The sequence below is a fragment of the Fringilla coelebs genome (assembly GCF_963513975.1).
Source record: "Fringilla coelebs genome assembly, chromosome: 1".
NCBI lineage: Eukaryota > Metazoa > Chordata > Aves > Passeriformes > Fringillidae > Fringilla > Fringilla coelebs.
In genome coordinates, this window is record NC_140028.1 from 48166578 (window position 1) to 48185069 (window position 18492).

General features: G+C 42.8%; 1 protein-coding gene across 3 annotated transcripts in view; it reads right to left on the reverse strand.

The window, feature by feature from the left end:
- The window catches only part of CABLES1 (Cdk5 and Abl enzyme substrate 1), a 70444-nt gene that overhangs the window by 36407 nt on the left and 15545 nt on the right, over positions 1–18492 (reverse strand). For all 3 annotated transcript variants that reach the window (XM_084218697.1, XM_084218698.1, XM_084218696.1), the window contains exon 2: positions 332–403. In XM_084218697.1, the coding sequence (XP_084074823.1) occupies positions 332–403 (72 nt within the window). The remainder of the gene's footprint in view (positions 1–331; positions 404–18492) is intronic.

Consider the following 18492-nt stretch of genomic DNA (forward strand, 5'->3'; position numbering starts at 1 on the left):
TAAATGTACCACAGATGTTAAGGTACTACTGACTAGGGGCTAGTCATTCATATTGGTGACAACAAAACTTTTCTATTAATCAAATCTGGCATTTTAATTCCTGACATTTCATCCAAATACTGCCTTTTCGTTTAATGACCTAAAGCCAGGGAATGTGCAATTCATATCAGCCACCACCTCGCAGGGTGTGTGAAGTTTCAACACTTTTACTCACTATGAAGGATATCTTAATGTGAAGACCCAGCTACTTTTCAACATGAGGAGGGGGAGCAAGCCTGCCCATGCATGTGCTTTACAGAGAAGAAGCCAGAGAGAGAGTAAATAAAATGACCTCCGCAGTGGGGCATTTTCCTCGATGTCCTCCAGAGTCTCCAGAGAAGATCGCTGGGAGATCAGCCGACGTCTGCAGAGAAAGCAGAACACAAAACATCACTGCTGATTAGAGGGCACAAGGAAGTCCTCAGAGCTGTTATTGAGTGAAGATCACAAACCGCTCTTCGCTAGCCAAGCCACACCTTTGGATATTAATAAATTTTGTTCCGTTCTGCTTATCTTAATCTGCTTGATTCCACCCAGAAGCAAACTTACTCCATACAAGCTGCTAGAGCAAAGCAGAAGTTTCAGCTTTGCAACAGCTCCTCCCCAGCTTGTGCTCCCCTTCCTTCAAGGGTTTAACACCCATCTAACACAGTCCCACATATGCTGCAGTACAGCTGGCAACGCTACAAGTACAGAGCTCAGACAAATCAGTCCCCAGAGACTGCCTGTCCTTCACACTGCCACAGGGGCACTTCTCTTTGCCCCTTGCACTTTCTACCAAGCAAGTGCCACTTATTTCTCCATGACGCCCATCTCATCACTCCTGTGAGGAGTGTCTGAAGTGAGATGAAAGATGATAGTGCCAGCAGCACTGGTTATAAAGCAGCAGTTTAAACAAAACCTCTGACCATCCCCATGAGCAGCACAGGTGAGCTAAGCTCTGTTTTAAACCATTTTCCTATGTCCGAGTCACATCCTTCCTCCACTTTCAAAGAAATAATTATGGAAATCTTAGCATTACAGGTTTCCTGGCTGTTCCAGCATGCAGGGAAGATGCCCCAGTCCAGTCTTTGTTTTAGCAGCCATTGCTGCTGCACAACCTCCAAACACCCTGACAGAAGCACAAAACAAGAACTGCACCCAACCCTCCACAAAACCACAGTCAATACCATAAATGAATGTGTGAGACACAGCCCACCCTCAGGCACACAAAGAGAAATTAAGCTGGCAATCATTGAAGCTACTCCGTCGTCGATGGGCGTCAAAACAGCTGCAGCAGCCAGCAGAGCCGTGGCACTGTGCCCCTGCACCCGGCTGGCAGGAGCTGTGCCAGCACCCATGGATCCCCAGGGCCATGGCTGAGGCACAGAACACCTCACCAGTGACTTCATGAGTATGAATGACAAAAGTCTTCAAAGACTATCTCTATTTCTTCCCCAACTCCCACTGAGCTGCCTTGCTCCCTTCATCCGCAAGCAAAGAGTTTCAGGAATGTCATGAGCACTCCTATATGCTTGAAAGGTGCTCATTAATTTATTTCTCGGTTGTATTTTTACAATAAATTGTCTTCTCTGTTGCCAGTGTAAGCAGTTTCTAATCCTTCCTGCAATTCCCTTGCCCCTCCAGTTGTGCTGCTACAACTGTTCCTGCAGCCGTGCTGCAAATCTGATTACCAAAATGTCTTTCAGTTCAAAACAACCCTGAGGTTCAGTGATTCCATTTGTTATTAATTCAAACACCAAATTTCTATCACTAACCCAGAGACAACACATTTGAGGACAATTTGAATGTGCATGCAGCTTCTTCTGTCCTCAGAAAATCAGAAAACCCCTCAAACAATTTATAGATCAACTAAGTGTGAAGCATAATCCTCTTAGAAAAAATATGCAAACCTAAATCCCCTCAGGCTTTGTCTAAACTAGGATTTTAGAAGATCTGGTGCAAGACAGGATACACCTCCAAAATGCTAAAAAAAAAAAAAGTCTGCATTTCAGGATGTGCTGGCAAAGACAAAGAAGAAGAGACCAAACACCACTCTCCTGCACCCATGGGTGCTCCCTCAGCTCCAACCATAATCAGAGAGGACACAGGAATGCTCTTATTGGGAGAAATTCAGATCAGGAGGAGCTCCTCCTCCTTTTTCAGTTTCACTGATCCATAAGCAAAAGTTTCAACTACCAGCACCACTGGCAGATGACGTGGCAGATGATAGCTGTTGGCTTTTTAAAACCTCTTTAGACATCATTAGCTTAATAACACAAATAATGGCACGCTCCCATCTTGAGGTGTTACAACACCAAAAGCACACTTGGCATGTTGTTCATCAAAGGGAGATAAACAATGGTACAACCTTGCCACCTTCTTCATACTAAATTTACCGAATTAGTCATGCTGTATTTCCTGTAGATGCCAGGTGCTCATACATCAGGTGCATATTCCAGCTGCCACTGAAGCCTTTTTCCAAGAGTCTCCTTGCCCAAAGTTATGCACCATCCTCAACTTCATTGCTGAGTTTGTCAGACACGGGTTTGGAGATCCTACGTTTGCATCTGTCATTAAGGCAGGCGCAGTGGGTGGCAGGAGCACACACAACTGCATTTCCCCAGCTGGTCATGCAGCTGCCTGCTGGGGTCCTCTGCCTTCCCTCACTGCTCTCAACTCCTTAAACCCAGCACCAGGGACCCTGCCTCCTGATTTTTGCTTGCTAACCACAAATGCAGCATAGGCTGGATGGGAATCACTGCCACCCTTCACAGCATGAAAGACCTCACACCAATTTTCACCAGTACTGATTTTGCAGCGTTTTGGGTACCTTACATGGCAATTGAGTTGGCACAAAGGAGTGGGGGAAACTCTTTGTTCACCCAAACTTGGGAAAGGAGCACTTGTACCTGAGCTCCCTCTCAACTAGGGCATGATACAAGCATAACTGGATAAATCCTTCCAGGAAGAAAGGAAGAAAACACACATAAAAGGTACTGATACAGGTAGCAGTGAGAGCAAGGCTATCCAGCCCAGCCCCCAACCCAGCTGAAAGCTGCCACATCTTTCAGCTCTCCCCAGAATTAGTAGTTTTAATCACTTCAACTCCCAGCACTGTCAAAGGAGCACCAGAGAGGTGGATTTGGAGCAACTCTGTTCATACAGTCCAGGAACACATCCTCTTTTTACTGAAGAAGCTCAGCTGCAATGAAGGATGTACAATTATTCCACTTTATCTTAAATCTTTATTTCAAGGTCTAATTAAGATGACCTAAATACCAGTATTTTATAAGCTTTCCACAGCTGGATACTATACTAGAAATGCCAACTAATGAACCTACCTGCTGTGAACAAAGTCACATCCTGTGCCACACACACGGAACAAAAAACAATTCTGGAAAAGGAAAGCTTTTGAAAGGATCTTCCAGGGAATACAAGAAAAATCAGTTTTCCACTGACTTCATTAAGAATTAATCATCTCAACTGGTGTTTAGTATTTAAATTAATCATCTTTCTTTCTTCAGGCAAGCAGCCAGGATTTGTCTGTACAACTCCTAAAAGGGTTATTTTTCAAAAATTGATTAGCATGCTATAGCAGCTGGTATATGTAGACACTTGCACTGAAATAACCTAAACTGTTTCATATCACACATCACCATCATTCTGATGTAAAGCTGTGTTGATACCTATTTTGTGTTTAAAAATGCCCTATTTCAATAGTAATTATGGGAAAATCGTTCTACTGTGGAGGAAGAATACATGCAGAACAAAACAAAACAGCACTGCGTGACTCACACAGGATTCAGGCTTTGGGGTAAGTCTCTAAGCAGATGCAAGTTCAATATAAAATGCTTTAAAACTTTTGTAGACTAAATGTCAAGCTAACACAAAAAATACAATTGACCTTAACCAAATTAAAGATGTTTCAACAAAAATGTTAATTTCTCCTAGTCCACAGAAAGCTTTAAAAACTTCCTCCTAGTTTAATGAGCACATTCTAGGTATACCAAACTCACCCTCGCTCCCTACAGAAAAAGGCAGTTCAGTGCAGGAAAGATGATGACCTCCTCATTCTAATCATCAGCCCTTGCAGGACAATGGTCACAGTTTCATGCAACTTACAAACTTGTTTTGTTTAAAAACCAGAGAATATTACTTTCCCTTCAACATCTACCTAAAATACTTTTCATTTATTTCCTTGCTGTTGGTTCCCTGTGCATGTACCCAGAAATAATCAATACCCTGCCATCAAATTCCAAGTGCAGACCAAAGAAAAAAACATTTGAGAGAGATATTTGATGCCATAGTATTTTAAATGGCTGTTTTCTAAGATACTCATGACTCTGTTTGCTTACTGGATTTATCTTTGACCAGCTGCCTGAATCTCTGTGGAAGTTTCTTAAAAGCTAAAATGTTGTCTTAGTTTCCCCTCTCCAAAGTCAGATTAATGCATGGCTCAGTCACAAAAAATGAAAGAAAACATAAGGCAAAAAAAAACCCCAGACTAAATACAAAGAAAAATGAAATAAGGGAGGTCTGTAGCCAAAACAGCAAATAGCCAAAGCAAGTAGACTGCAAATATATTCACCAGAACCACCCCGTCAATCAGTGGAATATTATCTTTGTGCTCAGCTGCTGCAAAATACTCAGCTGAGTTATGTTAAACACACAAAATCTTAAGCCACATAGACAGGAGGTGACAAAAAAAAAAAAAAAAAGAAGGAGCTGCAATCAGAACACTGGATAAATTCATCCAGGAAGGAAGGAAGCCAATGATAATCCAAGAGATAAGGAAAAATAAATCCATGTGTAATGACTTTCTAGCAGAGCTACAAAATCATGAAGAAAAAGCTATATTTTAAATACAACTAATTTCTGTGAAAGTTGGGAGCGTAATTTCCCCCCTGCCTCTGTTAAAATTACAAACCTGTAACAGCTGAAGCCAGCAGTATGGGTGCTGCTAGCTCCCAGAACAAAAATAACCCTTCAGGATAAGCGTCTTCCCTTTGTCTGGAACAACTTCAGAGATGCAGTGACATGGGACACACAGGTGCCAACCATGTGAATGCTTGCTGGCTGCATTAACACTCACTGGAGAACTTGGGAGGACCAAGACATTTCCAAAGCTGAAGACTGTTGGCAGTTCCAATATCCACTGGGCTACCTCCTCCCTTCAGGTGGCCAGGCAAAATCACTGGGCAGAAACTTCTGGGCTATTACCCTCTGATCACAGCTGTGTTTTTATACCAATGTGGCTTGGAAGCATCAGACAAGCACAGGAATGCTCAACACTTTGAAAATGTTGGATTCTTTATTTCCACTGTGCCGTCATCACAAAAGATGTATCCTACACACAGAAACACTACCCTGGATAGGTGCAGAAGGGGAGTGGAAAGAAAGTAACCATAAAACTTACAGTGCTTGGGAATGAGATCAGGATACCTGTAAGGATACCTCAGGACCTGCCTAGAGGTGCAAGTGAAGGATCCCCCCCTGAATCCATCTACCCTCTGAAAGGTGCCAGGTCCAGACTCAGAGGTCTTGCTCAAAAGCCAACCTGTTCTTTCCAAGCACTCTCTGAGGAGCTACCAAAACATATTCTGGACTTGCAGTTCCCATAGGTCAATCCAGGCAGAGCATCACCTTGATCTTCTATGGGAACAGCAACACTAGGGCTGGTTTTTTTTCATTTGGGCTTCATATTGTTCCTTCCAGCACCAAAATGGTTTGAAGAGTAAAAGGAAAACAAGGAGAATATTCAATGAGATCTAAGATCAGGCTTCCATGTAGTAGAATGAAAAAAACCCAAAACACTAAAAGTAAAGTAAAAAATAGATACATATATATGTATATCATATATTAAAATATTATGGCTACAAACATATCTTGCAGGCTGCTCTGAGTTTTGAGTAAGTCTTCATTTGCCATTCTCTTCCCTAACTCCTTTGGATTTGGGTATGAACAGAAGTGCAGCTGCTGGCTCTCTCCCCACTCTGTGGCCAGGGGAGTAGGTATAAGCAGAGCTGCCAGACACAGGCCATGCCCTGTCCCCAGCAGCTTCAGCCCCTTTGTCACTCCAGGAAAACTTAAATGCCACTTTTCTCCAAGTCCTCCTCAGCCAGCCGGCCGAACGCCTCTGCCCAAACTCCCGGGCTAAGCTGCAACAATTAATTCACTCTTCTGAAATATTATACAAGACATCAGCTGTGAACGAATCCCCATTCACTTCCTGACCCCTGACTTCATGCCCCAGCACGAACCCAGATGAAAGACCCGCTAATGAGTCACCTCTCACCCTCCCTCTGAAGTTTTTACTGGGATTCTTATGTCCCAGCTCATTTTCTTCCTATCTTTTGCCAATATTACAGGAAGACAAACACAGGAAAAACAAACCCTGAGACTATTGAAAATTATTAAGGGAAATAGAATTTCCAGGAGCTACCCAAAGCGATATAAAGCCGTTTTTAATTGTGTGCTATCATAATTACACAGCAGAGCCATTATCTGCAAAGAACATCAAACTCCATTTAGGACTTCCACACCGAAGTGTATTGTCAAGGCTGCCCACAATGGGAGTTAAAAGCATCTGGCACATGCTGAAAATGGGTTATTTTGTTAATTCAGCAGCCCAACCCAAACACACAGAGAACATACCGAGAGCCCTCCGTTTAGCTGTCACCTGTGTGCAGGCAGGATGCCAACACATGCTAAGACCACAGCTTTCTACAGTGGGCTGTGAAGAAAATCCTGGAAGCAGAGATCCTGAGCTAGCAGAACTCTCAACAACCTGCTTTCCTGGGATATGCACTGCAAGGAGACAGACCTTCAAATCTGGTGATAATTAGGAGAACAATGCCATGCCAAATGTCTCCATAGTCTCCTTTCGGGCATAAGCAGGAAGATGGACAGAAACAAAGAGATGACAGGAGAGTATGGCATGAACATGGCTCCATGCTACACCCTGCTCCTAAACCAGGGGTACACCCTGCACTCAGCATTTCACCTATGTTGTCATCCAACTCCTCCAAGCCTCATCCTCCCATAGTATTCAAGGCAGAAGCTCTGAAATAAACAGTACTTGAACTGCTGCCTCCTGACCAGCCTGCACATAACATCTCAACATGAAAAACACTCACACTGCCATCCCAGAGGTAGAATGTAAGCAAGAATTAAGTAAGAATGAGAAAAGAAGTTAAGAAACAATGAAGAAAATAAACATGATGATACTGAAGTATTCCACCAACCTTTCACACTGCAACACAATGTTCACATATTATTATGCAGTTTTACACACTTGATCCTTCAATTAGCACACAAAATTCTAGCACAGCCCTGTCCCAATGCCCCAGAGGGATCTAGTTAAATCAAATATAAAATCAAGATTACCAGCACTCCAAAGAGATAAGGAACTTTCACTACAAGTGCTGAGTAGCAAGCACTTCACTGACAAAGCATTTGTAAAGTGTGAATGTGTACATGCAACTGTGCAGAAAAACATAAGGTATGAGAGAACAGGATTTTTGGACTTTTTGGGCTTTTTTAGCATCATGCACAATTCAACTTGACACACCATCAGTCTTTCTAGAAGACATGATTTCAAGAAATCTCTAGTGAAGGGAAAACAACTCCCAGCGTTTAGTCTAGGGAGAACAGAAGAGCTATCACCACATGTTGCTAACTCTGGGGAACATTTAATGTTCACCTTCCCCAGTAGGATTCCCAATTCTTCAAAGATGTATCTTGTTTGAAACCTACCATCATGGTTTAGTGGTGGATTTGGCAGTGCTTGCTAATGGTTGGACACAATGAACTTAAAGGTCAGTCTGAATGATTCCATGATTCAGTGATGCTATCTTCCCTCTGCAGGCAGCTGCCTCTGCAGCCAATCCTCATACTGTTGGCTCTGCCCAAGCCATAATGAGGACCTAGAGCCACAATTCAGTAAGATTCATTTACACACAGCAGAGCTCCCACAGATGCTGAAGCAACAAAAATCTACATCCTTTTACCTATATCCAGTGATTTACAGATTCACTGTCTTCACTTTACTGACTCTGCAGCAGTGTGATAGCTTTCAGAAGGCTTCCGTGCAGTGATTTATTCTGAGTATGCCCCAACACTGCCACAGCTATATTCTTCAGAACAACCATTACCTCATAACCTAACACACATTATCACAGTAAGACATCAATGGGCATCAGCTTAATTAGAGACACTCAAAACTAGGAAAGAAGCAAACAACAAGATTAATCATCTGACCTTATGAAAACAAGGATGCTTGCCAAAGTAGATACAATAGCGCTGTAAAGAACATACAAACTGTCCATCTTCATGTCCTTTTGTGGCAGTAAACCCCACACCCTAACAGACTTCATTGGATTAACATGAATCTAACAGATTCTTCATGTATCATTTATCCCTGACAAAACTGTGCATTGCAAAACAATTAACATTTAGTTCTGTTGAAAACAACTATTTCCCCTTAAACATCACATCCCAGGGAAATGAAGCATCAACTTTCAAACCAAGTATGTGAGAAAACCACACACTGCCAGTGTGTGTGCAAGTCTCTCAAGTATCAAATCACAAAATGTTGTATTCCATAACACCCAAAGTCCTGTAATTAACTAAGAAACTCTCTTGCAAGTCAAGGCTAAATAAAGTAGATACCAGAAAACATGGAAACACAGACATGCACTACTAAGCCATCTGAAAAAAATGCTTTAATTCTAGCCTGCATACATAACCATGCAGTTAAAACTCCAGCCTTTTCCTCTTTCATTTGAGGTGTTTTTTAGGTTATCTACAGCCCAACCTCATATCCCTGTCTTGCTCCCAGACACACGTGTGCTAGCTAGGAGAACATATTCTGCAATCCCACATCTTAATATTCTTAGACTTCTACGAGATCTGAACATACAATTAATTACACTGCTAAAAAATATATCCTAGACACTGTGAATGGTCTGAATAGAGTTCTGACAGAGAAAGAAAAAGCCCCTGTGTGAGCAGGGCACAAAGAACAAACAAATAGGAGAAAGCTTATTAGCATGAGGCATTTTGGGCATGAGATGCTGGCACAGGTGATGGCAATCGGAGCGTTCACTGGTGAGTACTTTGCATTTAGCTCTGGCTACACATGCTACACATATCCCCAGGATCAGGCACTTTCCCCAGCATCTCCTTACACACACAAGAGTCAATGCCCTGCTTTCCCTGGCCATTCACTGCTGAAGAGCAAGCCCATGCATATTGTTCAGAGATTAGCTATCATGTTGGACAGCTTAGATATCTTAACTTTTTGATATCTGTGATAAGGTGACACAGTCCAGTGCCATAATTTTAAGTATTGTTACATCTACAGGAATTAATGCCTTGTTGCTTGCTAGTTCATACACAGTCAGTTTCAATGCCAAAGGCCTTTGAATACAAAAATATGTATTTACTTAAGATACTGCAATTGCTTATGCTTTACTAAGAAACATATTTGCAATACAGGAGACATGTTCCAAAAACAGAACCACAAGATCCATTATAAGGGTAAAGGTGGATCCTTACTGTCCAGGAGAACTGCTTCAATGTACCAATGAGCTTGTGGACCTGACTCTTGCAGGGGGAGAGCTTGGTTCTTCTGCTTGTCTCACTAGGGACAGATCTTGGAGCCACTCAGCATTTTTCACTCTGGGAAAAGCAAACACCTTACTCTTTCCCCCACTCCTGCCAGCATGACTTGGCACAGCATCTTCCTGTCACTTGGCCACTGGGTTTCTGCTGGTAGCAGGGGGTTAGATAATTTTCTTCTCTCTCTTTTGAGGTCCTTTACTCAACATGGCTTACGACAATTGTCTCATTCCCAGTCTGAGGTTACTCTCTCCTGGTACAGAACTCTAATAAAAATGTAAATGTTTTCAAAATCCAATTTACTCCACTGTGAACATTTAGGTCTGTAAGGTGAAAGACCAGCTACAGACTGAACACCATGGTTCAGCCTGTCACAAGTGCACAAAGACTAATAATGGTTTAAAAGGTGACATTCAAGAGATTGGATCTCCACAAGGAACTCTTGCTTCCCCCTACTTCTAGTAAGGAAGTATTGCAGGAATTCTCATAACACTGGCAACATTTGGTTGTGAGCTGCACCATTGCTCTCTTTGACGGTACGGTGGGTACAGTCCTCTCCAATATTTAGAGAGGCTGGCCAAGAAGCCTCCCCACCTGTTTTCACAACAGAGAGTACCCAGCAGTCACCCTAATGAACAATTCATTGACTTGGCAAATGGAGCCTACATCTGCAGGCTGGGGAACTGCCTCTCCCAGGATCAATACACCCCCAAGAGCACACTGGCTGAGGCCAGAGGCTAGAAAGCACCTCCCCAGCTCTCTGCTGAAAACAGGGCACCATCCCCACTCACTCAGAGAACACATGCTGCTCTGCCACCCCACAAACAGCTGCATATGCAGACTTGAATGGTTTCCAAATTTATGGCCTTTTTTTTTTCTTATATTCCCTACATACTGCCACAGTGCTGGGTAATAAAATGTAATCTGAGCAATCTCCTGCTTAGTAAATTATGTAATTACTGGAGAACTGAATTTTTGTGGGTGCCAACAAGTTGGCTGGCTAGGAAATACTCAGCAATGAGATATCCGTTTTCAATCAGTTTTTGGGGGGAGAAAACACACAAAAAAACTTCAAGAAATTTGGACAGTGCCCTTAACAACATGCTTTAACTTTTGGTCAGGCAGTTGGCCTAGATGATCCTTGCAGGCCCCTTCCAACTGCAATATTTTATTCTATTTATTCTAAAAGCAGATTCATTAACACATCAGAAGTGAGGAAAATTGCCAGAGCACTCTGTTAGACTGAGTCTACTGATACTTTATATTATCAAAATGATAAAACAGCATCTCAGTGACAAAGTTGGCCAACAACAGTTTAGGGGACTGATATTAGAATGCAGCACAGGACACAAATTTCACTTTTTCTGTATTTCCTTCCCTGTCTTGGCTTCCTCATGGTGTGCCAGAAGGATCAGAGGCAGTGCACACAAAAGATTTGTTGCATTCATACTAAGCAAGGAGGAAGGGTAGAGGTTGGCTGACCAACCCCAACGTTCGCAGTGATCCACTTCAAATGTGTGTGGAGCCCCCAGTTTGGTCTAGTCTACAGAGCCTATAAGCAAATAAATAGATAAAGCAATCATTAAAGCAAAATAACTAACAATTAACTGTAGTTACAAACCCATCTCCTGGTAGAGATGATTAATTGCAATGGGGTCACACCCTGACCTTACAGGAAGTCTGGAGGACCTGAGTTACCGACCTCTCCCTGTTGCAAACAAACAACACAACATTAGGCTACGATGAGTTTATACAACCTGTGCATTACTTCAGACATCTATACACTCAGGAGGTGGGGGAAAAAAGTCTAAAACTTACTGAAAAGTCCCAGGACAGGCAGTTTGATAGTGCATCTCCCTCCTCCTCTTCTGAGGCTCAGGAGAGGCAGGGATGGCTTCCATAATCCCACATTTGATAAAGGACATCCCCTAGTCAATATCTTTATAAAAAAGCATTCAGAAGGGCATAAAGCACCCTTCAACATAATCAAATCTTCCCAGCAGTCAAAGCTGGCTGCCCAAGGTCTCTGTCTCCAAGTATGTGGGAAGCACAGGAGCAAATCACAGCACCAGTCCTGAAAAATACCTGCCATGGGGCCCTGAGCTGATGTGGTGGTTGCTTCTTCCAAAGCTGAGGTGTGGTCCACTGACTTATTCTGAAATGACCTAGTTTGAGTGATTTCCAGGGTCTGGAAGAGTAGTGTCGTGGCTGTAACTGCAGCCATGCTAGTACAACCTTAGGCAGACCTTTGGATGGCAAATGCCATGACGGCAGAGGTAAAAACATATTTAATTCTTCCTTAGAGGGGACCCTTTTTTTGTGTGTGTTTTTTCTTGTTGGTGTTTAATTTCTTTATATACATGAACTTTTTAAATGGCTTTAGGAAGAAAAACCACTAAGCGCATGCAGAAATGGATATATTTGATTTTAAAGGCTCTGCCTATCTACGTGGAACAAATCAATCCCATTACCATTTCCCTGGGGTGAACAGGCATACGGATAGAACCTATGCGGATGTAAAACTTCCACTTTTTCTGGTCTCCCCCTCCTTTTCTCTTCTCAAAATCTCTGCACTTCCACCAGCAGCCTTTAGAGACAAAGGGTCCCTGACTTTTTTTCCGAGTTGCATTATGGCCTAGTCCTCCCTCAGTCAGAGGACTTTTCTCATAACATAAAACAAGGCACTTTGTCATCTGACTCAGTGGCAATTTTAAAGCTCTGCAATGAATTGCAATGAATTTGCAGCTCATTAGCAATGAATTAAGTTGATGAAAGGTCACAAGGAACCAAGGACGATTTTTACAAAGCATCTCCAGGCAGTTTTTCCAGACCATCAGCTCTCTTTTGCTAACCCAGGAACATATCTCACACTCTTGAGAAAGCCAGCCGTCTGTTTCCCCATAAAAAATTCCCAAAGTATTGCCTAATGAAACACACAAAGAGTCCTTCTCATGCTATGGGAACACATTTCAGGATTCTGCTCACATGTTTTTTACTCAGGCATGCTTTGATGTAATAGCAGGGGAGAAAAATTTTGAAGGATTTACAGATTAATCAGCCAGAGCATGGATGTAGGTTAGGACTACGAGAATTGTGCTCCTCTGGGATATTATCTGCAGCTCAACTTACCCAAGATGAAATGAAACATGCTTTGGGAATGCAAATGAATTAGGATGTCACAAAAAGTAATTCAATTTGCAGCAGTGGGGTTTTGAATTTGGTTAGTTACATCCAAGACCTTTATTTAACTGTAAACCTGGTACTATGCTTACTACCATTTCCAATTTGAAATTCATTTTACTGCTATTTTAAAAATCAGGCCTGATAACTACTAACAGATTTTCAGGTCATGCCTCTATTAAATGTATGTATATCTCTATGCCACTGCACACTTATGCATGCTCTGTAACAGATCTGCACAACAGATCTGTGGGATCTCTCACACATAAAAAAAGGGTAAGACTTTCATTCATTTCACCACTGTGGAAGAGGTAAGTGGAACAAGACAGCTAATTAGTCATTCTCCATTTCAATCCTCGATAACCACAAAGAGAGCTTGTTTTTTTACTGCAGGCATTGTCTTACATCAAACAATTTGTAGATAAGAAAAACCAGTTCTCTTCCTGAAGGCACATATGCTAGTATTTTGATAGAAAAGATGAAACAGCATTAGAAATTAACTGTAACACTTCTTCCCTTCCCCAGCCACCAGAGTGTGTCCATTAGGACACATTGCTAATACACAACTATATTATCCAAACTGACAAATTTTGCACAGTCTGCTGTTTTGGTATTACAGAGCACAAGCCATTAATAGCTGACTGTCTCATTCAAATGAAACAAGACAATTATCAGCTGTAACTTACACAATCAATAATACTGCTGCCAGCATTTTCAGCAGAGATTTGATTCTTTTATAGCTCATTTGAAGTCTTTAGGGAACGTGTCATTAGTACATCTGTCCTGCTGTAAACATAATTATCATGCTAAATTCCATTTTTCATGCTGATCAGGAAGCACTTTCTATCAGCCTTTCAGACTGGGAACACTGATAAACAGGGAAGGGAATTTGACTGCCCCAGCTATGAGGGAGTGTGCTCACTGCCAGGACCACTGCCCTTTCCAGACCAGCCTGTGGGAATTTTCTGAATAAAGGTGTGCCCCAAAGACCTCTGACTTTGGGGCACATCATGTTTGAACTTGGGGTACATCCTACTGGACACTGCTTGCTTGTGTCATTAGTAGATTTTATGTTCTCCTCGAATTCCTTGCTCCTCTCCAAGACCACACTCGTAGGTGGTTCAGGCTTCTGGAGCTGCTCCACAGGGAGCAGGCAGCAACTGGACTCACCATGATCATGGCCCTCCGTGAGTAGCATAAATCAAGTCCATGTCACAGACAACAGGCAACATCTGCTTCAGCAGAGCATGGCTTTTAATACACAAACCTGGGCTGGGGCCAGGTGTAAACAAACATCAGTTAAACAGATGTCAACAAACACGGTGCTGAATTTTGGCTAAAATGGGTATGAGGTTTTAAGAAGTGAATACCATCATGACTTATCAAACTCTGATACTGACATGCAGAACAGCCCACAACTGCAGGCTAGGTGGGCAGAGGAACTGTCTTCATGGACAACTTAACCCCCGGAGACCTGCAGAATATCCTGACATCAAAGTAAGATTAAGCAAAGTAAAGGTCAGCCCCTGCAAAGACCTCCTGCAAACTACAGCTTCAAATTGGTTTAAAACAGCCTCATTTATACTAATAAGCTGATGCTGTGACCAAAAGGCACCATGCTGCTTCAGCCATCTACCACCCCCTGCATCACACCCACCAGCAGAAGGTCTCCTGCAGCCAGCCAGGTAAGGGAAGCACACAAACAATTAGTGATCAGCTTCTCTTGGGTTTTGTGAGGGAGGAAAAAGATCTGCTGTGCTCAGTGCGATCAGCACAAGACAGTCCTGAAATCACAAGAAGTGCTTAACTGTTCCTGCATCCCAGGAGGCTGCTCCCAGAGCTGCTGGCTGTCCTCATGCCTTCCTCCACTGCTGCTGTGGGTACCTCCTTCAACCCAGCCAGCAAGCAGCATCTGAAACAGTCACAGGGAATGGGCTGGACTGCTTCAAACTCAACAGACAGAGATACCAAACAGGCCTGTGGTGAATATTGGTCACACCCAGTCTTTGGAACTTCACCATTTTTTTTCCCACTGGTTGAAACAATCTTTTTTTTTTTCCAGTGTTTAAAAATTGCCTGACAGGACCTAAGGGATCTGCAGATGCCCTGAGGTTGATGGAATCATACTGCTGCAGCAAAGGGCAAAGGAGGAGGAGCCCAACTCCTGATCACATCAGAAAGCAAATGTTGTTTCAAAGAGAAATTATTTGACTGCTGATAAATATGTGATAAAGTTATGGTTTGGTTTTTTTTTAATGTGGGAGAAATTCATAAATCCAACTCAAGAAAAACTGCCACTGCAGGCTGACATTGGTACATCCAGAATAGCTGCATGACCACAAACTCCTAAGTTAATCTATTGAGCCATTACGGATTGTATTTTAGGCAACTTATTTCCAGATCATTCTGATGTTTCATTTAATTGTATTAAGACAGAGTGACTGTGAGAAATGAGTAGCACAGTGGTTACATCAATTACTCTCTTTAAATTCAAGAATCATGCATATCCAGATTGCTTAATTTCTCCCATACATCTGCATTTGCATATCTTTCTTCTCTGAAGAGCTTTCAAAAGCTCAAGTTTTAATCAGAGGACTATTTTTGATCCTAATTTTCCAAGTTGCAGTAAAGCTGCTTCATGACCTAATCTGATGGCAAATGTACCATCATTATACAGTGGTTTCTAGCAAGTTGTACAATAACTAGTCATAATGTTTCTTATTTTTAATCACTGTTACACCAGGTGCCTTGTGTCTAATTACAGCTCTCGATCTGCAGACATTGCTTTAACTCAGACTGGCAGATATCTTGTTGGAGCAAGCCCTGCCTGGGGTGAATAAAATACCCTGCAGGGCAGTGTCTGCACAGCAGCCCCCTGAGATACAACCCAGCACACCAAAGCTGTGAGCCAAGGCAGCCCTGCCTCCTCGTGCACCCAGCCTCTGACTTTCTGCTTTTATTTTTGACACTATTCACAGCAAAATCAAAAAAATCTCCTATTTCATGGGGAGCAGAGCATTTTGATTTGCCTGAAGCCAATGTTTCACTTAGTTTTTATTTTCTTTTTATATACACACAAGCATACATATTCATCTATGACACAAAAGACACATACTCAGGAAAACAAAAGAATGTTTCCCACTGTTTGAACATGCCCCCTTTATGAAGAATTTTGCTTCCTGAAAAAAAGTTCACAGAGTTTCCTCTGGTTTGGCTTAACAGCTTTAAATGTTGTGCTTCCAGACAGACAGAAAATCTGGCTTACCCACAGCTTCCTCCCTCTGCTCCACATTTAACAGGTCGCTGTTGTGACCACAAGAAAGACGGCGACCGCTGCTAAAACTTTAATCTCCCCCAAAAGTCGTAATCTTTATATAGCAAATATAATGAGCTTTCTCAGTGACATATTTCAACAATGTTTAACAGGATTGCATAAGCAAAGTTATGTTTAAATCCGCTGAAAATGCAACCCAATTCTCCTCAGTCTGCTTTGGTGATAATTAATGACAGATTTCATTAATATTCAGTTACCCAATTTTTTTCTTGTATGATTGTGTCCTGCTAACACAAGGACAGCAGAGAAGAACTGTCTTCCATTAAAGAAGCTCTGTTAGGCATCAGAGATAACATATGAAGCGTGGCCATGCTGTTCTCTATCCTCTATTACCCCTCAATTTTATTCTCTAGAAATTGTTTCAGCTGCTAGTTCCAGGCTGTAACTAGAGGAGGAGCAGGAGGTATTCTGCCACTGCTGTCAGGCAAGCCAGTGGAGGACAGAAAAGGGAAAAAATTTTTTTCAAAGTATTTTGCAAAGTAATCAAACACTTGGAGGTGGCAAGGTTTCACCAGGGAACACCAAATTATCTATCCTATTCTTAAACGGGAACAGTCAAGAGACACTTCTTTATGCCAATGAAATTTCAGTTTCCCAGGGCAACACAAGGTGACACCACAACAGCCTGCCTCTCTAGGGCAGGCTTCGGGAAGGCTGCCCCCACCTCTGCACTTGATGCAAATGTAGGAAAAATCAGATGAAGCCACGCCTCCCAATCACTCTCACAATCCACATCTCACCACAAAAGTCTTGAGCCCAAATTTCTGCAGCATGTTGAGATCCTCCCAGCTATGGGGGAGGACAGGGAAGTGAAGAGGAAAGTGGGAGGAAGAAGGAAACAGCTGCTTCCCCTTCCCAACCTGGTATTTCTTCTGAAAGCTTTGATCTCCACTTTATACATAGAGTGCAACAGGAGATACTTTCTTTTCCTCTGTCCTGCAAAATGGTGGACAAAAAAGCCTTACCCTCCTTTACTCTCACACATCATCCACCCTGTCTCTGCCAGTTTTGCTGGGGAGCTGAAGCAGCATCTTTTGCTGGGCTGCAGAATCCTGTGCAAAGACAACTGTCACTCCCAGCATTTAGTTTTAATTCCCACTTGAAGCCTAGTGAACTACTCCAGAGCATAACAAAAAAGTCCATCAAACTTTCCACAGAACCAAGTCTTAAATTTCAAAAATACTTATCTTCATCTCAAAGATGCTCACTCAAACTTCTGACTCCATGGACAAATGATTTGACAGACCATACACACACAAAAAATCAGAAACTGAAAGGAAATTCAGTAACACCAACCTCCTAAGCTATGGACTGGGAAGCTGGCCATGGAATTGCCTAATTTCATGAATATTCGGGAGGAGATACGACTTTATTTCGATTCACAGATTACAGCAACAACTGGAGAGAACTTCCTATAAATAAGGCTCACAAGTTCAAGGGGCAGCTCTTTGTCCCAGCCCTAGATTACTTGTTGGGACAATCCTGCAGTGCAACTGCTTGGTTTTCAAGGTGTTTTCACTATTGTCCGTGAATGTATTATTGTCAAAGACTGCTCAACCACACCCAGGCATTTTAATCAGACACCAGGCAGCTGGATTCATACCCCAAAGCCAGGACTGTGGGCAGCTGTCAGCCCCACAGCCACCACAGATAGCAGCTGCTGTAGGGACAAGTTTCAGCAAGAGCAGGCAGTGAGCAATTCGCAGGCGCTGCTGTCAGTATGACCACAAAACAGGTAATTCTGAAAAAGCGCCAAGCTGGATCTGAACACCTCCATCCAGCAGGCGAGGACACCCCATCTCACTACAGGCTAACAACCTGTTGGGGATTTGGCATGCCCCAGAGCAGCTAGCTGGTTCTGTTGTGACAGGCAATAGTGGCCCTGGGTCACATCCAGAAGAAGGTGTTTTTGAAACAGGAGGCAACTGCCTTGCTGAAAAAGAAAAGTAATTAAAAAAAAAAAATCAGAAGTCCCTCCTGATGGACTTCAGTATCACAAGTTTCTGAGAGAACAAAAGCTGTCCACACACCCAAGCCGTAACATCAAATACCACTGGGTGGGTGGAAGATGCAAGAACAGAGTCAAGCAGCCAGAAGGATGCACTGTTCCCCCTGCATTTATCTACACCTCCTCCTACAAACTCAGGAACCACACTGCTGATCATTAGGGGGGGGTGGTTTGTTTTCCAGTTTCACATCTACCTTACCCTGGCTCCTGCTGGGGTAGATGCCAGTGCAGAGGCAACCCCCGAGACAGCCCTCCCTACTGGGGCACACTTTGGCACCTGAGCTGCCCCAGCAGCTCCATCTTCCCGTGACAGCAGGACCAAGGCAGA